Source organism: Eubalaena glacialis, chromosome 1, assembly GCF_028564815.1.
Source record: "Eubalaena glacialis isolate mEubGla1 chromosome 1, mEubGla1.1.hap2.+ XY, whole genome shotgun sequence".
In the NCBI taxonomy this organism is placed as follows: Eukaryota; Metazoa; Chordata; class Mammalia; order Artiodactyla; family Balaenidae; genus Eubalaena; species Eubalaena glacialis.
The window spans coordinates 60,749,119-60,773,454 of record NC_083716.1 but is presented as its reverse complement, the minus strand read 5'-3'; the positions used below and the strand labels follow the sequence as shown (position 1 = coordinate 60,773,454).

Genomic DNA, 24,336 nt, shown 5'->3' with positions numbered 1-24,336 from the left:
TCTAGTAGGAAAGTGAGACAGGGAAACACCAGCATTAATTATGGAAAGTATCAGTACTGGGGAAATACAAGGACATGATTCATGGTGGGGGGGGGGTTGTTTGTTTGTTTTTAATGGCCCACTGCCTGACGCATAATAGATACTTAATAAATGCTTTTTGAATAAATAAGTCCAAATGGCATTTTTAAAGGAATATAGACCTTTTTTGTTAAAGTGTATGTCTGTAGGGTACTTGACAAAGAACTAGGGTAATTGGAGCAGGTAGAAAAACAATGAAGGGCTCTGATTTAGGGATGATTCAAGGACTAGAGTATATTGGAATGCGTATAAATACACTTTCACTGATTAGCAATTTGTTTCGTTTTCATAGTCCTAGTCTCCTTGTTCCTGACCTTTAACCTTTGTTTTGAAATCAGTGCATTGGTTTGAACTAGTTGGAATTGCCAGTGACCAAGTGCATATAACATAACTATAAAAGAACACAAAAATTGAAGTCCTTGTTATGTTGCTGCATCACTAATCCAGGCTTCTAGCTAAATGCCAGAATATAAATTAGATCTCTTATCAAATGTGGCACATAAAATTTTAGGATCCTTTTTAGTGTGGTACATGTGCTTTCAATAAATGCCTGCTTTGGCAAGAAATTAAATCAGCATTCTTTGTGTCAAGTACACTTGCATTATATTTTATGCTCTATAACTTTAAAACTGTCCTTACAAACCAGGTCAAGGGCAGAATTAAATTTGGTTTCTGGATTTTTTCCTTGTTTGGTTACGTTGTGTCGTGGGCATTTGCTTTATTCTGTTTTTTTACATCAAAGAAAATGCAGAATTCATAATACCGTCTCTCCAAAAACCGATCTCCTGCCAGTGCTGGCCCATTTCCAGTTTAAAAACCATTGAACTCTTTCTCCTCGCAGACTCTTTGCACATGCTCTCACCTCTGTCTTGACCTATTTTTACCCCGTTATTTAGTATTATTCACCCAGCTAACTATTATTCATTCTTTAGGTGTCAACTTAAATATCATTCTCTTTAGAGATTCCTTCCTCATCCACACCACCAAATCTCAGTTAGGTCCCCCTTAATAGTCTCTTCTATATTACTAGTTCCTAATAGTTCCTGGTACATAGTGAGTGCTTGGTAAGTGAAAGGATGGATTAATATATTGAGCACTTACTATATACTAACTGTATAAAATGCCCTCAAAGGGGACTTCCCTGGTGGTCCAGTGGCTAAGACTCCAAGCTCCCAGTGCAGGGGGCCCAGGTTCAATCCCTGGTCAGGAAACTAGATCCCACATGCTGCAACTAAAAGATCCCGCACGGGGCAACGAAGATCCCGTGTGCCGCAACTAAGACTCGGCGCAGCCAAATAAATACTTTTTTTTTTTTTTAATGCCCTCAAGAAACTTTCTTAAGTCTGAGTTCCAAAGGGCCATGTTACTTTGTAAATGATATTCTTAGTTTCACTTCAGGGGACAAAATTAGCAATTCTGAATGAAATAAGTATAAAAGATATAAGAATGTACATTTATAATAAATGCATGTATACATATGTCTGTGTATGGCATGTTGCAAAGTAAAGTGAATATTTTACTGTGGTTGCTGTCAAGAAAACTTGAAAGCTACTACTTTAGTGGATACTGTTGTATAATAATTTCCTAACAATTACTTCTAGAAAAACCACCCATTTCACTTATCAACTTCCCCAAGCATCTCTCTGCTTCTGCATCTTTGGCTTCTAACAGTTCTTTGCTTAGAGTCAAAAGCCAGAATCTCAGAAATCTCCCAGAAAAGGCTATTTAAATTAAATGAGCCCATCAAGATTTGGAGGAAAGCCACTTGAAAAAAGAAAACACTATATTACATTTTACCTTTAATTTTCAAAACCTGAAAACCTTCTCAAGCCCAGGAAAACTAATGGTGTTTCATCTATTCTCTTTGATGGCCCATGTGCCCCAGTCCTGTGATTCTCTTAGAATTCTGTAATACTTATACTTTTATGCTTTTGCTTTGTTTTTCTTCTCAGGATGCTCTTTCAAGGTCCAACACAGAAATCCTTTTTCTCTAACAAACCTTTCCTGACTAACCTTATTCCATTTTTTTTATAGCTCTTTGAATTTTCTCACCATTTTGGTATATTATTTCTCAACTTTTATATATTATACTATCATGTACTTGGTTATATGTACATTATTTTGTATTGGAAGTAGGCTTTTGTGTGTGTGTTTGTTTTGTTCTAGATCCCCAACCCTTAGCCCTTAAAGTTCAGTGGCTCTGCTCCTTCCTCGGCGTGAAAGTTCTGGCTAAGGCTGGTGACTTTAGTAGCTTAGATCTAATTTTCTGTGTTGAATATTTTCTGTTGACCCTTCAAGATTGACTTTTTGCTCTCTTCCTTCCCTGTTTTGTGCCCAAGGGCCCTTAGAAAATTGCTGAGTATGAATAGCATGGAGAGAAAAGGTCCTTGTGAGGCCCTAAATTATTTAAAATATGGTTTTAAAAGGTCAGGTGAAAGTAAACAGGTTCAAAAAGGGGGAGTTAGAGCCTGGAAGGTCAAATCATGGGTCTTAGAATTCAGCCTAGCTCCAGTACCATAGTGCTCCAGGAACATTACTGGGTCCTTCATATGGGCTTGTTGAGTTGTCTCAACTAACTGAATGAGACAGTTAAAGATTTTAACAATTCAAGATTATGATACTGCTTATGATACTGATGATTTTTAAACAAGTGGTCATATCAACAATAAAGCATAACTCTTGTCTTAGGAAGGGGAACAGTGTAATAAGACCCCACTTGCAATTCTATTTTTCAGATAAATGAGTGTGATTAAAAATAAGATAGAATAAAAATTTTAGAAAACAGTTAAATAAAATCCAAATTGGATGTGGAATAAAGGCCAAAATGTTATTTTTCACTCATGTGGTGCATATTTCCATATTTCTAAAAATGTGGAAGAAGAACTTGGCATAAAGTTCTGCTGTAATAACTTCTGCTTCTTAAATGACAGGTGCCTCATCTTTTATTGTATTAATTCAGAATCCTATCAAGTATGAAAATGCATAGTACAAAAGATAAATTTGTAAGCATTTGCCTCAGAATCATTACTGTACTGCATTCACTTTCAGCCTATTTCTATATCCTTCCTCTCTTTCACCTTCTGGCCTCCTTATGTCTTTATTTTCTCCTTTTCGTTTTAACCACAATCACTTCTCTGTCAGATGGTTCTTGTTTCTACTTCTGAATACATTTAAATGCCATTTATAAAATCATAAATTCTTATTGAATTTATGTTTAAACCTAATGGGATTCAGCAGTAGTTTGAAATTGCAACATAATTATCAAATGTTGGTTTTAATACCAGTGATGATTCACATTTTCCAACCTCCATATTTTGCAGTTTGTTTTTCTTGGCAAGGGTTTGTTTTAAGTATACATGAATAACGCAAAAGGTTTCTTGAATTTTGGCTTTTAGCAAGAAGGAATGAATCTTTTACTGTCTTCTGAAAAGTTACTTTACCTTTTACAAAAAGGTATGGGCAGTAAATGACAGATATTTAAATCTCACTGATTTAGGCCAGTCATTTCTTAATAGAGTCTCTGGACTTTTTGCTTAAGGAACCCTCCCTGTGGTTGTTAGAGACCTTCCAAAAACTCATTTTTATGGTCCCTGAATTTTAGACTTAGAAGGACTTTAGAAAGTGTTATAAGCCTCTCATTTGCAAGATGAGGAACCTGAGAAAGAGAGTTTATGTCTTGCCCAGAGTCACACTAGAGGTAAAGTAAGAAGCAAAGTAAGAACTAGAATCCAAGTTTCTTCATTTTAAGTGCAGGATTCTTTGATTTTATTTCATTATTTTATGGAACATGGAAGGAAAGCCTAAAAAAGATTGCTTGCCTAAAATTCATTATATTGTGTTTATCTCATAACTTGTCATTTCTGTACTTTGCTCTTTGAGTTAAAATATTTTGTATTTATCACCTGTTTTCTGATCTGCCATCTAAAAATCTTCACTTGTCTTCCCTTTTACATGCAGTCTGTATATTGCTGCTAGATAAATTAATCTTTCTGAAATGTAGTCCTAATAAGGGTACCTACCCGCTCAGAAACCTTAATATCTCTCACCTTCTCCATCTACCTACCACATAGTTAAATGAATTAAATCCAGTCTCCTAACTCATTACAGAGTAAATCTACCTTTAAAATCTTAGTGTTTTCCTGTCCTCTATTCATCCCTTATTTGACCACTTGCTAGTCTCAGGACACACCTCTCATTTTCCATACCTCCCTGTCCTTCCTTATATACACCTTCACCTAAAATTTTACCTATCCTTGTATTGATAGATTTATATCAAATTCTGCTTCCGCCATAAAGCCTTTTCTTTTGTTTTCTTTCCTTTTAACTTCCATTGCAGCATACTGTACTCTGACTTTAATTTTTGCTTTCATCTTAATTCTTCTTTCCTTATTTTTGATTAATCAGATGAGTCTAGCACAGTGCCATATAACTATGGAAATAAATGGTATCTAATATGTTCATTGGTTGCTAAAATTCTTGAAGCAGATGTACGATGGTTATTGCTACCGCCTCCCTTTATTCCTACAACAGATAATCAAAAATCTGTCCAGGTCATTACAACCAAGAGAAGTCCAACAACTCCCATGCCTATCCAGCTCTCAATAGTATCTGACTAACATTATCATAGTGGTTACATTGAGGCTGGAGATATTCATCAATTATGAAATGCCTGTTCTGAACCTATTACAGTTACCAAATTTCACATTTTAGGCAATATCTATAGAATATCCAATGTATATGTTTTGCTTTGGGGATACTAATGAGAGGGCTTATTTTTCTTACACAATTACACAGAAAATTATGCCATGTTCTGTGGCAACTATGTTCTCAGATGCTGTGTCCGATAATACACTGAGTAATTTAGGATGCTCCTGAAAAACCTTAAATAGAACTTGAGTATGTTAGTATTTTTTCATATGTGCAGTTTTTGTAGTTTCTTTCTCAAGAATGTAGTGTTGCTTTTTCGTGACTCTTGACTTCCCTTGCCATCCTTTCAAAAAAAGAGAAATAGATTGCCATCACCTATTGATTAGCAGAGGATAATGTAAAGGTAGCAGAGCAGGAAGAGAAGTTATTGATAACTGAAAATCTCTATAATAACAAAACCATTGTTAAGTGTTGGTTGTCCAGGTGAAGGTTAACCATGATAGTGATACAGTGAATTATTCTCTTTGAAGTGGAAGTGGGAGATACAGCAACACACTCCTAAATCCAGGCTCCTTGCCTTCATCCCTGCTACTGTTAATCCAATACTGCCTAATTACCAGACTCTGCTGGGTTGGTGAGCACGTCTCAGGCAGGCCCCTGTTGTGTCTAAACCATCTCTAATCTACTCTGGCTAATGAAGAATTGACTTTCCTTGTTTGTGAGGTGTAGTGCATGTTAATTAGAGATGTAACTCAGATCATTCCTTTCACAACAAGGTTTTTAGGATTGTTACCATTGCTCCTAGCTTTGTTTCCAAGGGATTTGCTATCTGACTCAGATCTTGTCCTTCAAACACTTAACACATAAGATCAATTTATGTATATAATCTCTTCTTTTGAAACAAGAAAATTTAGCATTGGGTCTTGAGCTACACATGTATGGAGTGGTGTCTATAAGGATGTGTGCACTGGCAGTGAAAAAATGACATATATTACAATGGAGGTATTAGCATTTATTCGCTAAAGAAAAAAAAAGTGTCATTTTAAAGTTGTGAAATGTACTGTAATGGGTTGTGGCTGTTTATAAGCTAATTTGACCTGTGTTTCTATCCCACATGCTATAAATTTTCTAATTACCATGCATTTCAGCAAAATAAAATAGTAGCTTGTCATAAAATTGCTTAGTTGATAACTTACGAAGTCCTCAAACTGAGTTGAGACTTGCTATTTACCCATTATTTAATCTGTATGTAGGGGATTGTTTAGTGGGTTTTGTTTAGTTATTTTTGTTGATTTTTCGCTATTCTTGCTACTTCTATCATAAATATTGGTGCTTATCTTTGTTGAGCTATATTATACCCTTTAATATCCAGTATCTGCCAGTGATGTCTACAATGTATATATCTTTGAAAATATAGTTTAATATTTCAGAGTCAATTATTCTTCCAGGAAAAACTATTTCCCTGATTATTTGTGTGATCCTTGGAAAAGAGACAAATGCCAAAATCCTTTATGGTAACTTCCCAAAACAGGAGAACTGCAGAAATGGCACGATTATACGTATTGCGTGAATACTCTCACGGAACACATCAGGCTAGCAATTTACTAAGTTTTTAGCCAAATCTTAGATCCTATTCTAGAAAAGCTCAATACACATGAGTAGAAAGATCTTTTACCTTTTAAAATAAGATTCTTTTAAATCAGTATAACTCATTTCAGCGCTCGTGTATTTAATTCATACTATGTGTGAGGCACAATTCTAAGATATGATATAAAACTTAGTTCTTATGAAACTCATAAGCTAGGGGAGAAAATAGACCATGTAAGTAAATTATAATGCAGTGGAAGAAATAACGTAATAGAATAATATACAGAGCACTGAGATCCCTAAAATAAGAGTATGAAGCACAACAAATCAAGTCATTGCTGACCTAATGCAGAGGTATTTCTTCTTTGCTTAATGTAGGTGAGTGCTTTGTCCTTATCATTTGGTAAATCAACAAGGATTTATTATCTCTTCTGGGCAGAGCAATATGTTAGATGTTTTGAGGATACAAAGTGAAAAAGAGTTTCTTCACTAAGAGTTTATAATCTAGTAGGAGAGATAAACTGTCTATACAAATAACTATGTTTCCAGTCTGTACCTAACTGCCATAAAAGAAGCCTTTACAAATTTAGCAAAACTTCTGCAATGCATAAAGCCACTTCTGGAGGTGGGAAAGGAGAGACCATGAACAATTTAAGAAGGCTTCCATTAAGCGGAAGATGGCTGAACTAACCCTGGAGGGACTGGTAGTATTTTGACAAGGGTGGTTGAAGGGTATTCTAATTCATTTAGTGCCTACATGTGCAAGGTAGCATGAAGGCAAAAAAGCCTGGGGCATGTTCAGAGAATAGCAAGTATTCTAGTTTGAGTGGCATCTGGTACATGTATAAGGGAATAGTAAAAGATCAGGCTAGAAATGAAAAGTAGGGGCACTTTATGGAGGACCTTTGAAAGTCAGGCTATGGAATTGGGACTTTTCTCAGGAAGTAGTAGGTAGCTTTTTGAACAAAGGCTAATCAGAGTTGATATTTAGGAAGGTGGATCTAATGGTCGGAATGTAAGGATACATTCAAACTGAGTGTGATTGGTACTAGAGACTGATTAAGACACTATAGCAATAATCTAGGCAAGAGGTAGTACAGGCCTGACCTAGGTTTCTGTCAGTAAGAATGGAAACAAGACTAGATATTATAGGCCTTGTGCTTGTAAAATATACTTGGCAGAATTTGGAAGCTGTCAAGTGCAAAGCGACTCTGGAAGTGAGGCAGGATATCTGAGAATGATACCAAACGAAAGGAATAAAGGAAATTACCCCTAAAAACTATAAAGAGAGGAAAGATTGAAAAGTTGATAGCTGAATTTCTAGATAAGACTATATAGGGCAGGTAATGAATGAGAAAGAAGATAAGCAACAGAAAGGTGAGAGAGAAAGGGAAAATGATATGCAACAGAAAAGTAGGGAGGAGTGTTTCTAGGAGAGGATGGCAAAATTTAAACCCTAAAGCATCAAAAAGAGTCTCATTTTTTCACCTATTAAATTATCCAGTGGAATTGGAAAAATCCAAACAAAAGGGCTTAAATGTGCAGGAGTAAGTGGGGGAAACTGACCAAAGACTTGAAGGAGGGAAAATATTTACTCAGGAAATAAACAGTAATTTGTGATGCAGAGAAATTTAGAGAGAGATTGAAATTACACCTCTGAAGGGATAGAAGGAAACGAGTACGCATTTTATTTCTTAAAATAATTATTCCTAAATTTTACACTATGCAGAAACCCTTCATCCCTCTAGAAAAGTCATCAAGTCCTATTCGAAAAAGTCAAAAAGAAAGGCCAAGATTGGTGACCAATGGGAAAAGTTTCTGAAATGGATATAGGCAGAAGCCAATTTGTAATACTACGTGTGATAAGTCAAAATTGCTTTTAACAAAATCCCATCTGTTAGCCCAATCACTTTATAATGTTCAGTACAATAAAAATGCTGGCACTGACCAGAGGGCAGACAGCAGAAGCAAGAAGAACTACAGTCCTGCAGCCTGTGGAACAAAAACCACATTCACAGAAAGATAGACAAGATGAAAAGGCAGAGGTACATCTATGTACCAGATGAAGGAACAAGATAAAACCCGAGGAAAACAGCTAAATGAAGTGGAGATAGGAAACCTTCCAGAAAAAGAATTCAGAGTAATGATAGGAAGATGATCCAGGACCTCAGAAAAAGAATGGGGCAGAGATCGAGAAGATGCAAGAAATGTTTAACAGAGACCTAGAAGAATTAGAGAACAAACACCTAGAAGAATAAAAGAACAAACAGAGATGAACAATACAATAACTGAAATGAAAAATACACTAGAAGGAATCAATAGCAGAATAACTGAGGCAGAAGAACGGATAAGTGACCTGCAAGACAGAATGGTGGAATTCACTGCTGCTGAACAGAATAAAGAAAAAAGAATGAAAAGAAATGCAGACAACCTAAGAGACCTCTGGGACAATATTAAATGCAACAGCATTCGCATTATAGGGGTCTGAGAAGGAGAAGAGAGAGAGAAAGGACCCAAGAAAATATTTGAAGAGATTATAGTCGAAAACTTCCCTAACATGGGAAAGGAAATAGCCACCCAAGTCCAGGAAGTGCAGAGAGTCCCAGGCAGGATAAACCCAAGGAGAAACACACCGAGACACATAGTAATCAAATTGACGAAAAGTAAAGACAAAGAAAAATTATTGAAAGCAACAAGGGAAAAATGACAAATAACATACAAGGGAACTCCCATAAGGTTAACAGCTGATTTCTCAGCAGAAACTCTACAAGCCAGAAGAGAGTGGCATGATATATTTAAAGTGATGAAAGGGAAGAACCTACAACCAAGATTACTGTACCCAGCAAGGATCTCCTTCAGATTCGACGGAGAAATCAAAAGCTTTACAGGCAAGCAAAAGCTAAGAGAATTCAGCACCACCAAACCAGCTTTACAAATGCTAAAGGAACTTTTCTAAGTGGGAAACACAAGAGAAGAAAAGAACCTACAAAAACAAACCCATAACAATGAAGAAAGTGGTAATGGGAACATACATATCGACAATTACCTTAAACATGAATAGATTAAATGCTCCAACCAAAAGACACAGGCTCGCTGAATGGATACAAAAACAAGACCCATATATATGCTGTCTACAAGAGACCCACTTCAGACCTAGGGACACATACAGACTGAAAGTGAGGGGATGGAAAAAGATATTCCATGCAAATGGAAATCAAAAGAAAGCTGGAGTAGCAATACTCATTTCAGATAAAATAAACTTTAAAATAAAGAATGTTACAAGAGACAAGGAAGGACATTACATAATGATCAAGGGATCAATCCAAGAAGAAGATATAACAATTATAAATATATATTCACCCAACATAGCACCTCAAACATAAGGCAACTGCCAACAGCTATAAAAGAGGAAATCGACAGTAACACAATAATAGTGGGGGACTTTAACACCTCACTTACACCAATGGACAGATCATGCAAACAGAAAATTACTAAGGAAACACAAGCTTTAAATGACACGATAGACCAGATAGATTTAATTGATATTTATAGGATATTCCATCCAAAAACAGCAGATTACACTTTCTTCTCAACTGCACAAGGAACATTCTCCAGGATAGATCACATCTTGGGTCACAAATCAAGCCTCAGTAAATTTAAGAAAATTGAAATCATATCAAGCATCTTATCTGACCACAGCGCTATGAGATTAGAAATCAATTACAGGGAAAAAAACGTAAAAAATACAACCACATGGAGGCTAAACAATACGTTACTAAATAACCAAGAGATCACTGAAGAAATCTAAGAGGAAATCAGAAAATACCTAGAGACAAATGACAATGAAAAGACGACAATCCAAAACCTATGGGATGCAGCAAAAGCAGTTCTAAGAGGGAAGTTTATAGCAATACAAGCCTACCTCAAGAAACAAGAAAAATCTCATATAAACAATCTAACCTTACACCTAAAGGAACTAGAGAAAGAAGAACAAACGAAACCCTAAGTTAGTAGAAGGAAAGAAATCATAAAGATCAGAGCAGAATTAAATGAAATAGAAACAAAGAAAACAATAGCAAAGATCAATAAAACTAAAAGCTGGTTCTTTGAGAAGATAAAAAAAATTGATAAACCATTAACCAGGCTCATCAAGAAAAAGAGGGAGAGGACTCAAATCAATAAAATTAGAAATGGAAAAGGAGAAGTTACAAACGACACCGCAGAAATACAAAGCATCCTAAGAGACTACTACAAGCAACTCTATGCCAATAAAATGGACAAGCTGGAAGAAATGGACAAATTCTTAGAAAGGTATAACCTGCCAAGACTGAACCAGAAAGAAATAGAAAATATGAACAGACCAATCACAAGTAATGAAATTGAAACTGTGATTAAAAATCTTGCAACAAACAAAAGTCCAGGACCAGATGGCTTCACAGGTGAATTCTATCAAACATTTAGAGAAGAGCTAACACCCATCCTTCTCAAACTCTTCCAAAAAATTGCAGAGAAAGGAACACTGCCAAACTCATTCTGTGAGGCCACCATCACCCTGATACCAAAACCAGACAAAGATACTACAAAAAAAGAAAATTTAAGACCACTATCACTGATGAATATAGATGCAAAAATCCTCAACGAAATACTAGCAAACAGAATCCAACAACACATTAAAAGGATCATACACCATGATCAAGTGGGATTCATCCCAGGGATGCAAGGATTCTTCAATATACGCAAATCAATCAATGTGATACACCATATTAACAAATTGAAAAATAAAAACCATATGATCATCTCAATAGATACAGAAAAACCTTCTGACAAAATTCAACACCCATTTATGATAAAGACTCCAGAAAGTGGGCATAGAGGGAACCTACCTCAACATAATAAAGGCCATATACGACAAACCCACAGCAAACATCATTCTCAATGGTGAAAAACTGAAAGCATTTCCTCTAAGATCAGGAACAAGACAAGGATGTTCACTCTCGCCACTATTATTCAACATAGTTTTGGAAGTCCTAGCCACGACAGTCAGAGAAGAAAAAGAAATAAAAGGAATACAAATTGGAAAAGAAGTAAAACTGTCACTGTTTGCAGATGACATGATACTATACATAGAGAATCCTAAAAATGCCACCAGAAATCTACTAGAGCTAATCAATGAATTTGGTGAAGTTGCAGGATACAAAATTAATGCACGGAAATCTCTTGCATTCCTATACACTAATGATGAGAAATCTGAAAGGGAAATTAAGGATACACTCCCATTTACCATTGCAACAAAAAGAATAAAATACCTAGGAATAAGCCTACCTAGGGAGACAAAAGACCTGTGTGCAGAAAACTATAAGACACTGATGAAAGAAATTAAAGATGATACCAAGAGATAGAGAGATATACGATGTTCTTGGATTGGAAAAATCAATATTGTGAAAATGACTATACTACCCAAAGCAATCTACAGATTCAGTGCAATCCCTATCAAATTCCCAGTGGCATTTTTTACAGAACTAGAACAAAAAATCTTAAAAATTGTATGGAGACACAAAAGACCCTGAATAGCCAAAGCAGTCTTGAGGGGAATAAATGGAGCTGGAGGAATCAGATTCCCTGACTTCAGACTATACTACAAAGCTACAGTAATCAAGATAGTATGGTACTGGCACAAAAACAGAAATATAGATCAATGGAACAGGACAGAAAGCCCAGAGATAAACCCATGCACCTATGGTCAACTAATCTATAACAAAGGAGGCAAGGATATACAATGGAGAAAAGACAGCGTCTTCAATAAGTGGTGCTGGGAAAACTGGACAGCTACAGATAAAAGAATGAAATTAGAACACTCCCTAACACCATACACAAAAATAAACTCAAAATGAATTAGAGACCTAAATGTAAGACTGGACACTATAAAACTCTTAGAGGAGAGCATAGGCAGAACACTCTCTGACATAAATCACAGCAAGATCTTTTTTGATCCACCTCCTAAAGTAATGGAAATAAAAACAAAAATAAACAAATGGGACCTAATGAAACTTAAAAGCTTTTGCAAAGCAAAGGAAACTACAAACAAGATGAAAAGACAACCCTTAGAATAGGAGAAAATATCCGCAAGCGAATCAGTGGACAAAGGATTAATCTCCACAATATGTAAACAGCTCATGCGGCTCAATATTAAAAAAACAAACAACCCAATCCAAAAATGGGCAGAAGACCTAAATAGACATTTCTCCAAGGGAGACATACAGATGGCCAGGAGGCACATGGAAAGCTGCTCAACATCAGTAATTATCAGAGAAATGCAAATCAAACTACAATGAGGTATCACCTCACACCAGTTAGAATGGGCATCATCAGAAAATCTACAAACAACAAATTCTGGAGAGGGTGTGGAGAAAGGAGAACCCTCTTGCACTGTTGGTGGGAATGTAAATTGATGCAGCCACTATGGAGAACAGCATGGCGGTTCCTTAAAAAACTAAAAATAGAATTACCGTATGCCCCAGCAATCCCCCACTGGGCATATACCCAGAGAAAACCATAATTCAAAAAGACACATGCACCCCAATGTTCATTGCAGCACTGTTTACAATAGCCAGGTCATGGAAGCAACCTAAATGCCCATCGACAGACAAATGGATAAAGAAGTTGTGGTACATATATACAATGGAATATTACTCAGCCATAAAAAGGAACGAAATTGAATCATTTGTAGAGACGTGGATGGATCTAGAGACTGTCATACAGAGTGAAGTAAGTCAGAAAGAGAAAAACAAATATCGTATATTAACGCACATATGTGGAACCTAGAAAAATGGTACAGATGAACCAGTTTGCAGGGCAGAAATAGAGAAACAGATGTAGAAAACAAACGTATGTACACCAAGGAGGGAAATGACGGGGGGGGGTGATGGATTGGGAGATTGGGATTGATAAATATACACTAATATGTATAAAATGGATAACTAATAACCTGCTGTATAAAAAAATAAATAAAATTGAATTTAAAAAATTTTTTTAAAATGTCAGCACTTCATTACTACCTCTGTGCTGAATTACCTTCATTTCCCAGCATTTTGTTAATATGTAATGAAAACTCATACTTTGTTACAGAGACAGCGAAACACACAGTGAAGCACTAGGATTAGAAAATGTGTTATCTCAGATTCTGACAAAAGGTTTGTGAGGAAAAAGGGTGGGGGGTGGTATTCCCTGGCGGTTCAGTTGTTAGGGCTCCACGCTTCCACTACAGGGGGCCTGGGTTTGATCCCTGGGCAGGGAACTAATCCTGCAAGCTGTGTGGTGCGGCCAAAAGAAGAAAAGGAAAACAAAAAAATGTTTGTGAGGTAGAAAGATAGACATTTCTTGATTCTAGTTTGTAGACTAATGATTGGCTCCCACTTCATTATCAAATGCAGTACTGGCATTTCAAAAGTATCTTTTTAAACCTATTTATCATAGAGGAAGGATAGGTGAAATATGCTTTCAGTTAATCATTTATGGAGTGCCTGCTACATACTCTGTTGGGTGTTTTCTGTCGTCTTTCTGTGATTATTTTTTTAACAGCCTGACATTTGTCTGATTTGTTTTTCATGCACATTAGATTTTTTTTCCTTTGACTTCTTTGTAGTTTCATTTTTGGTGTAGGTTTTGTTTTTTTTCCTTTCCTTGAGAGAGCTGTATTCATTGTTACTGCCATGGCTATCTTTGTTACTTCCCACTGACCATTGTGAAAATTCTAAGTTTGTCTATGTTGGACTTGTTTCTAAGACATAAGTATTACAATACACTCTGTGCATAATTATTGTGAGTCACCTAGTAAGAAGGAAGAAAATAATACTGGTTATTGGTGATACTTGAACGGAATGTGTTATGTACATATCCATAGGTTAAAAATTCTGACCTGGGGAGGAAGACGAACTGCCTTTCCTGCCCCCAGCCCCCCTTCCCCACTAGAGGTAGGAAACTAGATGCTTCTCTGTTTTTTACTATATTTTGTTATGCTAATAAGTCACAGTGTAGTCCTATAAGTTTCTTTCTTAATTTAATTCAGTAATATTTTGGGTTGTGAATGTTACTGTGATTTCCAATTCTATTTCGTCTTCTCCCTCAAAAGACCAAGAGACTCAAAGAGTAGAGGAGCTTTTATGACAGGTTCTGCTGTTAGTGTCATCAGAGTGGCCACAGAAGGTCGCATTGATATGGCAGTGATTATCACACCTTGATACTTTAGGAAGCTTCGTGCATGGAATATGGAAAATGCAAAAGACACTGGTGCACATTTGACAGAGAAGAATTATTAAAAAGACACTTAGTAAGAATGCCAGTTTCTCCCCATCATGAGGCCTTCCTTTCCGTTTTTGGTCTAATGTTTAGCACTGATCAGTAATACCTTTCTCATTGCCCCATGTAAACATGTGTCTAAACTTGTAAGAATTGGTTATTTATCTTGTCTTTTACTGTCTTTTTATTAATATAAGTGATTTAGGTTTTAGGGGGTTTTTTGGCCAGTGAATGAAGGAAACAAGACCTGTCTAAAGATACACATTTTACTTAAGGCTAACAAGCTGTAGCCTGCTCTCCATAGGGCCTTCAGTTCCTCACTGGTAATTCAGTAAAGAAGAAAAATGTCTGTTTTAAAACTTATAAATATTTTACTAATAGCATAATACAGGGGTTGGCCAACTTCAAGTGACCTAACATACATTCTTGGAGTCCTGGAGAGGAGAAACAGAACAATATTTGAAGTAATAAAGAGTGAAAATGTTCCACATTTGAAGAAAACTATAAACCCACAAATCCAAGAAACTCAACAAACTGCAAAAGAAACAAGGAAAAAACTACACGAAGGAACATCATAATCAAGTTGCATAAAATCAGTGATAAAAAAAATCTTAAAAGCAGACAGGTTGGTTTTTTTTTTAAGACATATTCTGTACAGAGAAACAAAGATAAGAATGCATCTGAAACAATGCAAGCTGGACTTTAGAGCACTGAGACAAAAAATTGTCAACCTAGAATTCTATAGCCAGCAAAAATATCTTTCAAAAATGAAAACGAGGTAAAGACTTTTTCAGACATAAAACAGCTAAAAGAGTTCATCAGTAGCAGACCAGCACAAACCACTTGGAAAGCCTCAGATCCAAATGCCAGCTATTACGATTACTTGTTATTTGGTCTTGGACATATTTTAATGTCTCTGAACCTTCAGATTTTCATCTGTGAAAGGAGAAGAATACCTATTTTATGGGATTTTCATGAGGATCAAATGAAATACGGAAAATAATTGACATTTGTTGAGTGCCTTCATTATGCCAAGCACATGCTATCTCATTAAAAATGGAAATAAAATACCCAATAAGAGGCCTGCTACCCTAATGATTTTCTTATGCTAGCATCTCTTTTTTCTTTCTTCAGCAACTGAAAAACTTGGATTATTCTATAAGTTAGCCAAATAGCTAGTCAGTCAAATTTTGATGAAGCACTTTTCCTAAACTTGTTTTCCTTCAGTTACCACCATTAAATATGCTTAACAGTGGGAATTAACAACTTTCCTTAGTAGAATAGACACATCTAGTAAATCATTTTGTGAAAGGGTTAAGTATGTTCTAAACTAAACCTAATTTTTTTTGGCTTGTAATTTGTCTGAGTAGTTTTTTTTCAGTCATGTTTATGAAGGTATAATTTATATACTGTTTATCTGATTTTTATTATAAACCTAATGGATAGGGGCCATGCGTGCCTTTATAGTTTATACATTGCCCCACGGAGTTTTTGGCACTCAGTAAATGTTAAATAATATTTCTATTCAGCATTCTGCAGACAGGAAGCATATGGTAATAAATGTCAGAGTACAGGTTGAAAATCTCCCAAAAGTTGTATGTTATGTTCTTTGGAAAAACCAGTACAGATATTTTTGTAAATGAAACATTTTAAAAGGGGTTTCCCAGATTTATATTTTCTTTAACAATTTTCTCTTGGCTTTGTTTACTTTATTTACAAATTAAAACTTTTCCTCTTCAGAAATAGTTTAATATTAAAAGTAGTATAACATTAATGCAGTTTCATGAGAAAATATATAAATGATTTTGTAGATAGCATAAAGAAGAAGTAATTCATAGTCTGAAGGATAGCATGAAGAAATATTTAGAGGCTTAAGCAACGTAAGTCTTTATAATATATTGTAGGAAAAAAATAAACAGCAGATAGTTCTTTATCATTAAATGTCAGCATGATTTAGAGGTGTATCACCGCTACAGCTAAGAAATGGTTACTCATAATCAGGTATACAAAACCATTTAGATAGTATGTATCTAAATTATCTTTCCATAATTTGCTCACCTACGATTGATTTGTTAGCCACGCTTGTTTGATTTGATTTTTGTGACCTTTTTTTAAGGATTAGCATAATCTGAATGGAAAGTATCTGAATTGGGCCATGTTAGTTAACCTCTCTAAGGCTTAGGTTTCTCGTGTATAAAATGTGGATAGGGAATCCAGGCACAGCTTAGTTTGGTGCCTCTGAATCAGATTCTCTTACAAGGCTGTAATCAGGATGTCAGCCAGGGCTGTAGTCATATCTCTGCTTGGGAAGTATTCACTACCAAGCTCACTCACATGGCTATTAGCAAGCCCTAGATCCTCTCTGGTTGTTAGTCATGGGCCGCTCCATAGGAGTCCTCACAACATGGCAGCTTATTTCCCCTAGAGCAAGAGCTGAGAGAGAGCGTGTGAGTAAGAGGATGGACAAACAGGGCATCCCATCACTTTTGTCAGATATTTGTTAGAAGCAAGTCACTAGGTCCAGCCCGCATTCAAAGGGGAGGGAATTTTACAAGAATTTGAACATCACCAGTTAGGGATCAATGTAGTAGGCAACCAATTCAGAGGCTTCTCTACTACACATATGATCCACAAATAGGATAAATCATTGAATGTACTCTGGATGCTCTGAAATTCATTTGTTTAAATTATCCTAAGATCTTACCAAGAGCTTGAATTCAATAGGCAAAATGATTTTACAGTTCACATTAAATATTTTATTTATTCCTAGCAACAATCCAGTAGGTTTTGTTGACCTCAGTTGTGTTGATATAAACTGATATACTGAGTGACTTGCTCAAGATTACATATCAAATGAGCTGTAAAACAACAACCTTAGTGTAGGTCTTCTGATTCTAAGCCCTGTACTCTTTCCATTTGGCTGTAACTGCCCCCTGAAGCAAAAAAAGGGAGAAGACCCAACTTAGGCCCAAAGAAAGGTAACTTGTGACTATCCACTGAAAGCAGCCCATCCATTCAAAACAAACTATTCTGTTACCCCAATGCAAACAGGAAGCATCTTGCATTTAAAGCCCTTCGAAAAAGGCATTATACATCTAAATGTATATACAAATTTAAGAAATTTATATAGAGAGATTTTTATACATAGATTTATACAGAGAAAGGCAGACATAGATAACATTCCATCTTAGACTCTCATGTACACCACACCATTAGGATTTACAGTATTGTTTCAAATATTATCAAGTCAAAGTCTAATACTATTGTAAGGTCTACAACAGCTGTAGCACTGATATACCTCTAGCATAATAGTATCTGTTAGCCTAAAACTATCCTTGCTGGGTAAATTCTATTTGGATGGAGAGATGAACAAACAAAACAGCAGAACTGTTTTGGTGGCTCGGTTCTCCCTTGGCTTCTCCTAAAGCCCTGGACTCCTATGACTTGAGTGAAGACCATGGGAACTCCAGTGAACTTTCTGCTTCCTGTTTGCATTGGGGTAACGAATAGTTTGTTTTGAATGGATGGGCTGCTTTCGGTGGATAGTCACAAGTTACCTTTCTTTGGTCCTAAGTTGGGTCTTCTCCCTTTTTTGCTTCAGTCCATGAAGTTTCAGCCTACACCCAAGACCCCTCATGTCCACTGTCAGAAAGTAGAGTGGTAACATAAGCAAGCAGATAATAGCTCTAACTGGGTTCAGTGCCTTGAAGTGTAGAGCAGGAAGTGGGAGAGCAAGGGTTATGAGCTATGGTAGTGGTGGTAGTTAGTAGTTATACCCTTCAGATCACCCTGGAGAAAAGAGAGGTAATTTTTTTTAAGGCATTTGCTAAATTCTTAAAATAACTTTGTAGTATGGTTAGTAAGAACATCTTTCTTTACAGGAGCAAAAGAATAGTTCCTACAGCTAATAAGCGAATTTGGCAAAGTGTCAGGATATAAGGCCAATACACAGAAATCATTTGTATTTCTATATAACTAGTAACAAATAATTGGAATTAGAATAACAATATGGACTAGTTATGGTTTTAGTTTGTGATTACAGATAATTCTCTATAAAATAAAATCAGGGTATTATCAGACAAAATGCAGAGAAAACAGTTTTCTTCTAAATTGAATATAAAGGAAATTGTTGTCTTTCATACACACAGACACACACTTGAGTTTTTCCTTCCTTTCCTGTATAATCTGAGGATTGTGCTTTTTGATAGTGGTTTGCTAATCCCTTTAAATAACTCGTATTGTAAGTATTCCATAGTTTTCATTAATCGCGAATTTCAGCTTTTTTTTAAACCTCTACTCAAAAAACCATACTTGGTTGTTGTTTCATCCTTTTAGCCTGGTTGGTGAAGCAGCAAGCCTAGTGCAAATCCTAAATAGCGTGGTGTAGATGAGAGCCTAAGACTTTAATTATATGTCATTTTATTCACAACACTCAATTCCAGGAAGGAAAAAATGGCTTTGTTGTTGTAAAAGACATATTATGTGAGTATCATTCATTGTAAACCAAAAATGATACTGTATTATAGCATAGACAACAATGGGAACTGATTTTGAAAATGTGACCTGTATAAGAAACTGAATAATAGTGAAAGTTATCAAAATGGAAAGAAGTGTTAATGTGAAATCCAGCCTTCTCAGAAATACTCTTTCCTGGCCTTTTGCTTTTGTTGCTTGTCATGCATGAATGAAAGTGCTGCACTCTCTGGGGAGCAGGAAAGCCTCTGTGTCGGTTGTTTATTTCCTTAATCCCTCCTCCTTTGTGATTTTTGATGTCAGATCTAAAATGGAAAGCCTGTAAATATAATGATTATCACATGGATAATCACCTGCATTAGGAACCGCTCTGCTTCTCTATTCTAACCCTAGCTGTTCTCCACATGTCACATTCACTCTGTGGTTGGATTTTAACTTGACTGCTTCATTAGATTTGTGAAACTCAGTACGTGGCGCCCTGGGGCAGCACAGATGGGGACTTGCTTGTTTTCTTTTCTCACTTTTACTGCGAAGGCACGCTAAAAAGTCCTTTTCAATTTAGTGTGATCAGTTGACTTGGAATTACCCTTGATATTTGGAACCTGCCTTACTATTCTGCCCACCATTTATGCCCCTTTTTTCTTCCCTGATTTCTGACCTAATGCCTTTTCCTTCTGTCCCTCCATGCAGTGAATCTGAAGACGAAAATTCTGCTTAAAATTCTTACTGGGTCAAACTGTTCCCCTGTGTTGTTTTATTTGTTTTGCTGAGAGGGAAAAATAAATGTTGTTCCATCATTGTATCTACAAACACCTTCAGATCAGAGGTTAGCTGTGGGAAAGTCTGCAGTGATGTGAGCCAGCTGCCTTCTCTAATGGAGTGACTGGGGGCACCAGCCCAAGATCAAAAGAAGGTGGGAGGAAGTCAGGAGATAAGATCTTTTTAAGCCATGGAACAAGTGCTTAGCTTTTCAGTGATAGGGCACAGCTCTGCAAACCTGTGTGAGGGGGCGCTAAGATAGAAAATTGAGTTGACTTTTCTTCAGCATGTCCTTCCTCAGTCAGAAATATGTTGGTGCTTGGAATAGTTTACAGATGTGGAAGTGTCCTAGGGCCCAGTTTCCTTAAAGAATAATGATCTGACATTTATAAATGTGCCTTCTTGCAATTAGTCAGTTCTACTATACCGTAACAGATCACAGTCGATAGCTTCTTACATTTGTGGGAGCAGAACTGGACATTAAAAAGGTAACTTAACTACTGTATGTGAATTTTAAGTTTTTACGTCTTAGTGCAACTTCAGTCATACAGATTCTTCATATTAACTTTGTCTTATAGTCCTCTAGGTTTCTTTTGTGCCTCTGATAAAGTTCCATGTAAATAAGTAGTTCTCGCAGGGTTTCTTAGTTGTCTTTTCCATGTAAGAATTAGCTTGGTTAGTTCTTGAGTTGGACAGCTTGGAAAAGTTCTGCGTTGATATCTTTTGAACTTTATCCTTTTCCTTGACATCCAGGCTAGCAAATATTATTGACTGTGTGGTATACAAGATTCTAGTGTAAGTAAATTGTCAGAGAGGCTAACCTTGCTTGCAACAATTGTCAAGATCATAATTCCATTTTTTTTGAAATCTATATCAAGTAAGGTTAACTCAATCAGCCTTATGCTTCTGTAGTCAACAGCCTAAGGAGTTGTACTTTCAGCTTATCACTTTCTATTAACTTCAGTGTTCAGCTGTAATGGTCTATTTCGACCTTTTCAAACCCTCAAAGTGGTTCTTTAAATTTATATGCTATTAGTATATTGGACCATAAGTGCATACATACTGTTCTTCCCTGTGTTTTCCTTAACATGTAGATAGTACCCAGATTTGTGCTGGAGACATTAACTGTAGTTTCTGCCTTACATGGTTTGGTGCAGCAGTCGTTTTAGTTGGATCTGCTCACTACTCAGGCTCACATCCCATCCTTCTATTAATATCTCTTGGCAAAGATAATTTTGGAGGAATGTAAGTTAAGATGTAGAGGCTCTTGACAGTTGTCTGCAGTTTTTTTTTTTTTTTTCCATTTTCAAGGGGGAAGTGGAATGGAAAAGTAATATTGCCTCCATTTTCTGTATCAGTATAAAATGAAAATATATATGCAAAGCAGAGTGAAGAAAGGGAAAGGATTTGGTTACACAGATGTGTTTTTTGTCATTTGATAACCTATTATAAGGGCATTAGAGTATATAATAAGGTTCATCAGATTGTGCCCTTAAGATATATTTAATATCCAGAAAAACATTGTTTTAAGATTTTTAACTGTATTTTTAAAATGATGTTCAACTTCTGTTACCCTGTCATCTTATATCAAAGAGAAATGGGGGGTGGGGACTTTTTATTACAAAAATTTTCAAACAGGCCAAAAAAATAGTAATACTGAATACATCTAGATTCAGTCATTAACATTTTACCATTTTTGCTTCACTTTATTTTTTTTAAGTTTTCTAAAATAAATTACATATAGCATGCCATTTTATCCCAGAATACTTCAGGATACACCTCTAAAAATCTAGAACATTTTCCTTATCAAATCGATAATTCTTAATATTATCTAATTCCCATTTCATAATCAAATTTCTCCACTTGTCCCAAAATGTATTTTATAGCTGGTTTCTTCAAAACAGTTTCCAATTAAAATCTGTATATTGCTTCTGGTCATTTTTCCCCTCCCCACTTTATCATAACATTGACTTATTGAAGAGACCAAGCTACTTGTCCTGTATAATGTCCTGCATTATGGATTTGTTCATTTGCTTTCTCAGTGTATCATTTAACTTGTTCTCCTATCCTCTATATTTCCTGTAGACTGCAAGTTATTGAATAAAATTTTTATTAATTCATGTTAAAAACTTTATAGCTGATGCTGTGTACCTTATACTGCATCATAACAGAAGACACGCTATTTTTGGTGATCCCATTATTAATGATAAGTGATAGGATCGATCGCTGGGTTAAAGTGATGACAGCTTGATCCTTCCATTATAAAGTTATACTTTGCTCCCTGTGACCAGCATGTGATCTTTGATACTTTGATTCCATGAAATACCCAGTTCCCCATCATCCTTTCACCTAATGAATTTAATATCCATTGATGATCCTTGCCTGAATAAATTTCATCAGGGATTGCAAAGTGGTGGGTTTTCTGAATCTATACATTTTTTAGCAGACGTTTTTCTCTACAGAAGAGTTTTCTGAAAGGTATTGTTTTAATTAAAAACATAACCATCAGCATCTTCCTTAGGTTTCAAATGATTTTCTTTGCTGGGGTCAAAACACCTGAACTCACAGTGACAGCTACAGTAAAAACATGTACTATATCTTATTTCAACTTGTGAAGTGTGTTGACATTATGCTGCCTTTTTTTTTATGCCAAGGTAAAAAGAAATCTTTTTTTTTTTTTTTTTGGTGTAAGAATAAAAATTGAACTATGTGGATATATTGAGATAATTGTGTAAAAAGAAGACTGAATGAGTTTCAAAATGGATTATTTCTTCATTACCTAGCACTTTATAATTAACTGTTCTTTTTTTTTTTATTTCAGGAAGCTGCCACTTTTGCTAGAGAGCAAGGCTTTGAGGTGAGTTAACCCACAATTGTACACTAAACAGATCCTAAAGGTTTTTTCTAGCTGATAATGAAGTTCTTTTGGACAGTGATTGATGTGCTATTATACTCTCAGAGCCTCGCAGCAGTTGCCATGGAAACTTGGCAGTCGTCATGGTTTCTTTGTTCTGCCAGCACAGTGTTATGACGCACTCTGCTAGGTCTGCACCCAACATCGCCTACAGATGTTATTTATTGAATTTTGAAAAGCCTCTTGGGAAGCCAAGAGGTTGGGCACAGTTTCAAGCTGCCTCTGCAGATATGGGGCCTGTCAGTTTGTTCAGTTAAAAAGCTACCTCATTAGCTGCATTACATTTCATAAGGATTCACTGCTAAAGCAGTGGTGGAGCAAGACTAAATAGTGAAATATAATGTCATTTAAATAATTTCAACCCTACCACATGTAGATTATCATTATGTAAATTAATTTCCAAAAGTTGTACTTAACAGTTGTTAGGAACTGATTATTTTAAATACTGCTCATGTAAACTTCCTGTTAGAATCTCTTTTTTTCTTCTCTTTTTCTTCTTTTTTTTTGATAGCATAAAACATATACATTTTCTGAAACAAAATATTGATACTTGCTTTACTTTCCAGATAATTGATTCTGTTTTCCTCATAGAAATATTATCTTGTCAAGATTCCAAACTCCATGTGGTTGTTGTTGGCAAAATTAAGATAATAGACAAGACTATGTTTTTACCTACGTAATATCTACCTTCCAGTCTATCGTTAGGAAACACTGACTAATCTCAGCGCAGGTTAATTGACAGAGAATTCACTGAGTTTGTGAGTTTTATGACTATCATATTTATTTAGCTAGAACTACATAGAATACTGTGTTCTCTACAGCAACTTGGAATGTTTCATGGTAGTAATTTTTTAACATTTAATCTGACTAGAGCTGGAACATACAGAAACTCTCTCCTTATTTGCATACTCAGTATTGTCTACCATCTACAGAAGCTGTGAGCATTGATTGGCTATATTAGTAAGCTCACTTTGAACTCTTTAGAGAAAGGTGTTGTATGAAATTGTGATGGAAATGTTATTTAAATATACTAAAGACAGATTCATTATCAAGCAACAAAGTGATACATGTGTATGTTATCCATGTCATAGGACTTGACAACCAGGCATAGGGCTTCCTTTTCTTGGAGGAAGATAGTGAGCATGTGGTATAAGTATTCTACTCTCAAGATCTTATGAAAAAAACTGTATCAGGGTATGAAACTCTGCCTCATAATGCTCAATTAATGGCAACTTTGATAGTTTCTTGGGAGTTTGCTTTTTTTGTTTTAACATATTCTCATGAATATGGGGTTGAGTCACATGAAGAAGAAGGAATAAAGATTTCCAAGTAATTTTTATCTAATTTAAGTTTCACTTTGTCATTTCCCAAACTGGCAATTGATATACAGGGCTAAGTGTAATGAAGGGAATATTCAATTTAAAAGTCAAATGTTTTGATCATGAAACTATACGTAAACGTTTTCAGTCATGTTTTAGTTTCACTGATGTGAAATTTCAGTATTAACAATTAATACTCTCTGTTGTTACATCAAAATTCTCCAAAGATAAAAGCCTGCAGAGTATAAATTTGTGTCCTATTTT

General features: G+C 35.7%; 1 protein-coding gene across 2 annotated transcripts in view; it reads left to right on the top strand.

Annotated features, from left to right (window-relative positions):
• Positions 1–24,336, top strand: part of ADK (adenosine kinase) — a 503,819-nt gene that overhangs the window by 396,250 nt on the left and 83,233 nt on the right. For both annotated transcript variants that reach the window (XM_061197296.1, XM_061197285.1), the window contains exon 8: positions 22,661–22,696. In XM_061197296.1, coding sequence (XP_061053279.1) covers positions 22,661–22,696 — 36 coding nt within the window. The remainder of the gene's footprint in view (positions 1–22,660; positions 22,697–24,336) is intronic.